The 4,894-nt window shown below is 34.2% G+C and overlaps 1 protein-coding gene across 1 annotated transcript; it reads left to right on the forward strand.

Annotated features, from left to right (window-relative positions):
* The first annotated feature begins 255 nt into the window (after window positions 1–255).
* Window positions 256–3,589, forward strand: LOC130979073 (BTB/POZ domain-containing protein At3g50780-like). Its single transcript, XM_057902431.1, has 2 exons — window positions 256–1,442; window positions 2,349–3,589. Exons 1-2 carry the CDS (start codon window positions 771–773, stop codon window positions 3,297–3,299), a joined length of 1,623 nt encoding a protein of 540 aa, XP_057758414.1. The 5' UTR covers window positions 256–770; the 3' UTR covers window positions 3,300–3,589.
* The last annotated feature ends 1,305 nt before the right edge of the window (window positions 3,590–4,894 follow it).

Consider the following 4,894-nt stretch of genomic DNA (forward strand, 5'->3'; position numbering starts at 1 on the left):
GACTCTGAAACTCTGTGCTCTGTTTCTCACTCTCTCTCAGTGGTTCCCTTGAGGATCAACAGCCTTGGCTCCTCTTCAATCTTTTTCTTTTTTTTTTTCTTTTTTTTTTGGCTCCTCATATCACACCAAACTCTTGAGTAAGGCTTCTGCTTTTCCTGTTTAATGGTGACCAGTGTTCACAGATAAACAAAACAAAGCAAAAAGTGTTTTTTTTTTTTTTTTTCTGTGTGCTGATCTGTAGCTAACTGTGAGGTCAGATATGGAACTTCTCATTTGTACTTTTGAAAATGTTCCAACCACTTTTTTTTTTTAAAAAAAATTATAAAAGATAAATAAAAAGAAGAAATTTCTAATTTCTGCTTATTCGTCCTCCCATTTTGCTTGGGTTTCAAATTCTATTTCCCATTTGAGAGTAAAGAAAAAAGAAAAAACAAAGATTAAATCTTTTTCAGTTTTTCTCCCTTCACCATTGAACATTCCTCAGCTCCATGCCAATTTCTATGAAACTAGATTTGTTCTTCTGGGGAGAGTAAAGATCAGCTTCAAAGATTCCAGCTTTTCATTTTCCTTTCTCCCGTGTTTCATGAGGGAAAAGGCACGGTTTTAGTAATTCAAGAGAGCAAAAAAAAACTGAAGTTCCGCATAGAAAGGAGTGAAATTTGGCTGAGTTATTTCTCAGCTTGACTTGTTGCCAGTTGAAGCATCATTTTTTGAGTTTGAGTGTGATGCCGTTATATTGTTAGGTGTGGAAACCTTGTCACTTGTCAGATATGAGTGATGTTAGGCTTGGCAAGGTGGTGGAGCAGCAAGGTCAAGGTCAAACAAGGATTAAGAATGTTCCAATTGCTGTCACCCCAGAAGGGTTTTGGTGCTGCCCTTCCCCTGTTGTGTTCCAGAAAGGTCTCAAGGTTCAAACTCCTCTCAACAACAAACCAAAACCCTCTTCACCACCACTACTTTCAAAGAACACTGCTCACAAGATACCAGCTTCAGTTACAGAGAGGAGAGCAGTGCCTGCTGCACCACCACCATCAAGATTGGTGGTTGCTTCAGATGTTCAAAAATGCAGTGATGACCCCGAAAGGCCTCCAGCTGCAGCATCTGTGGCTACTACAGAGAGACCTCAAAGGAACAAGGTTGAGACTTTGCCCAAGAAGGTTGCTATTGAGTTTGGTGAAGCTGGAACCTGTGATATGAAGGTGGTTTTGTTGGGGAAGCAAGGGTTTTGTGTCAAGTTGAGTGTGCATAGGGATGTATTGAGGGAGAAGAGTAGTTTCTTTGCTGAGAAATTCTCTGAGTTAGGTGGAATTTCATCATGTCTCCAAATTGAGGATTGTGAAGATGTTGAAATATATGTTGAAACTGTTGGCCTTATGTACTGCAAAGAAATGAAGCAGAGGCTTATGAAGCAGAATGTTTCTCGCATTCTTCGAATACTCAAGGTAATCTTGCTTAATTTTCTGCTTATTTTCTATTTTGAGTTTTTGAATTCTAAGGATTGATTGCTTATACTCTTTTGATCTTACTGGTAATGTAAATTTTCAGATTATCTTTCATGGTGCCTTTTTGTTTGTTAGCATAGAACAACTATATTTCCTTGTGAGGCATTTATTTGTATCTCCACTGATATTAGGAGGTTCATCATTTATTAGATTCCTTTCTTTTTTGGGTGCTCTAATAGCTTCCTTATTTAATGCCGCTACCAATTGCAACTTTATTGTCATGGAAAAGATACAAGTGTATAAGCTCAATAAACATCGATATTCAGTACTACTTTGTGATAATGTAAACTAGCATGCAAATGTTTCTGAGAGACACTTGATTCTCTTTGAACACATTTCTCCATCCTAATACTAAAGGTGGAAGTGTTTTATACAAAGGGAATTCCATGGATTGTTCTATTTGTGATGCAAATTCACATACTGACTTGCTGTTGATGGCAAATCAAGAATTGTGGAAAATGTGAACTTTAGGGAATAGGGATGATGATGGGTAATTCTTCTGTCAATTAGGGGTCAGTTTAATGAAATCCTTAAGCCTCATCCATAACTTTCTGCTATATTGTGTTCATTTCAAATCTTTGTCCTACTTAATCGTTTGTTAGGAATGAACTATTGCTTGATGACACCAACTCAAGTCAAGCTATTTGACATTGCTGTAGGATTTGTTTGATATGTATATATCATTTCCATACAGATAAATGTTAAAGAACATAACTTATTTGATTGCAATTCAATTATATCAATATTCTTAGTTTTTATTTATAAGCATTACTTGATTCTTTATATTCTAGGATAGGTATGTTGCTGAAAGATCTTCAATAAAACTGAAGGAAACTATTTCTGCAGGTTGCAGAATCGCTTGGCTTCAGTTCGTGTATCCAGTCATGTTTAGATCACTTGGAGGCAGTCCCTTGGGTTGGAGAAGAAGAAGAAGAAAAGGTGGTGTCAACCGTACTGCGACTCAAAGGAGAAGGAATCGGAGTCAACCCTGTGCTAAAACGTGTTTCTCCTGAAATTTCTAACGCACAGAAGGATACTCTATCCCACATACTTGAACTTGTTCTCAAAAGCAATGAGGAGAGAGGTCGCCGAGAGATGAAATCCATAGTTCTAAAGCTCCTTAGGGAGAATAACAGTCTTCCAGGCTCCACTGGTTCAGCTGACATATGCAATGATATGATTTATAGATCATGCAGAAGCTGCTTGGATTCATTATTGTCACTGTTCAAGCAGGCTGCAGAAGCAGACGTTCCGGACACACCTAGCATTAGCAGAGAATCCATACTAAAACAAATAGCCCTTGAAGCCGATAACCTTTCATGGCTGCTTGAGATTTTAGTTGACAAACAAGCTGCTGATGAGTTTGCGCTGATGTGGGCGAATCAGGAGGAACTGGCTACCCTACATGGAAAACTCCCCATTGTAGCACGCTATCACATCAGCTGCATTTCTGGAAGACTGTATGTCGGCATTGGAAGAGGGGAGTTGTTGCCATCAAAGAACACACGCTTGTCACTGTTGCAGACATGGTTGCAGCCTCTGATCAATGACTACAACTGGTTACAGCACGGATGCAGGTCGTTTGACAGGAAACTTGTGGAGGAAGGAATTGGGAGGACTATACTAACCTTGCCACTGGAGGATCAGCAGAGTATTCTGCTTTCTTGGGTGGGGAGTTTCTTGAAAACGGGCGATGGATGTCCCAACCTTCAGAGAGCTTTCGAGGTATGGTGGCGAAGAACCTTTGTTAGACCTTACATGGAGGGCCAAGGTAATGATGCAATGCAAGATAGTTGAGAGTGTTGTCAAAGAAGCCTGTCATGTGTTAATGGATATGTTAAAGTGGTTTTGGAACTTTACTCTTTCTTTCTTTCTTTCTTTTTAAATTTGATGAATTGAAAGAATGATAAAAATATGTTGATTTCAGAAATGGAGTTTACTAACAAGTACTAAGACATATATATATAGGAATCATGTTACAGTGGAGAGTGTTTTTCAACCAAGAGTGAAAATTATTCTTTTTACAATAGAAAAAAAAATAAAAAAAAATATAAAGCCATCATGCAGAATGTACATTCTCCCAAAAAATTAGGTATAATCTTTGCTCTTTATTGAACTTTACTCTTTACTGCACTACTTGACTCCTATAAAAATTACAAATGAGTCATTGAAGTGTAACTATAAGCTATTCAAGGTGATGGAGTGGGAATTTTAGTTGTTTCATATAATATTTTCTCACCTCAGCTAAATTCTAAACCAAGGAGATTAATACTCAAGGACAAGAAATTAAGTTAATAATTATTTTTTTTAAAAAATTACATTGATTTTGCATTACTCATTAAATTTGAAGAGATGTAAACGCATCTACCAAACTAAAATTTAATTTTTTTTATAAATTTATCTTTCGTTTATCTATTTATTTATTTATTCATTTGTTTTTTAATAATTCTTTTTCATCATCATCATTATTCTATAAAAAAAATTTCAAGTGTACTAAGAATACCAGTATTTCAATTGTTTTAACTATTAATTTAAATTAATATATATTATATATATTTTTTATAATTCAGATCAACGGTTAAAACAATTAAAATACCAGTATTTCTGGTATATTTAAAACTCTTCCTATTCCATAACTACCACTATATACTGTTATTATAATTGTTATTATTTTTGTTGTTGTTATTATTTGAAATTGTACCACATACATATTAAGTTATTTTGTGGAGATTATCATTATAACTCAAATGTTTCTATATATATTTCTCCGAACCGATGAAGAATGTATGTTAGCATCGTACACTAAAATTATTCTTAAAATTCAAATTACAACTCATGTTAGTTCCTAACGCATACTCCATTAACAATATGGTAAAATCTTCTGTCAGTGACACGTGTTATAATTTAGCTATATGTAATGATATGATTAGTAATATATAGCAAATACGTTTATGTCTCATGTCAATATATTATTAGCTCACATATTAGTTTGGGTCAAGTGTCACAACATTATTTGTTTACATGTCATTCCAGTATAGTGCCATTTATAATTAAAGGTGCACTAAATTAATCTCTTATTTTATAATAAATGAATTATTCTTTTACATGTGATATTAAAAACTAAAATTTATCAAATATAAATATTATATCTTTAATTTTAAAATTTTAATTTAAAGTTTTTTTTTATAAAATTACATATTTCAATACTTAAGAGACCAAAATAAATTTAAAATAGTATATTCAAAAGTTACTGAATTTATACAAATTTATGTGAATTTACTCGAAGCCACTCGAATTTTGTTTAAATCTAAGTTATGAGTTATAAAGTTTTTTCATTTCTTTAATATTCAAGTTGGGTAGATTGAAGATTTTCATCCATTCCAAACTGAAGA

The sequence above is a fragment of the Arachis stenosperma genome, chromosome 5 (assembly GCF_014773155.1).
Source record: "Arachis stenosperma cultivar V10309 chromosome 5, arast.V10309.gnm1.PFL2, whole genome shotgun sequence".
In the NCBI taxonomy this organism is placed as follows: domain Eukaryota; kingdom Viridiplantae; phylum Streptophyta; class Magnoliopsida; order Fabales; family Fabaceae; genus Arachis; species Arachis stenosperma.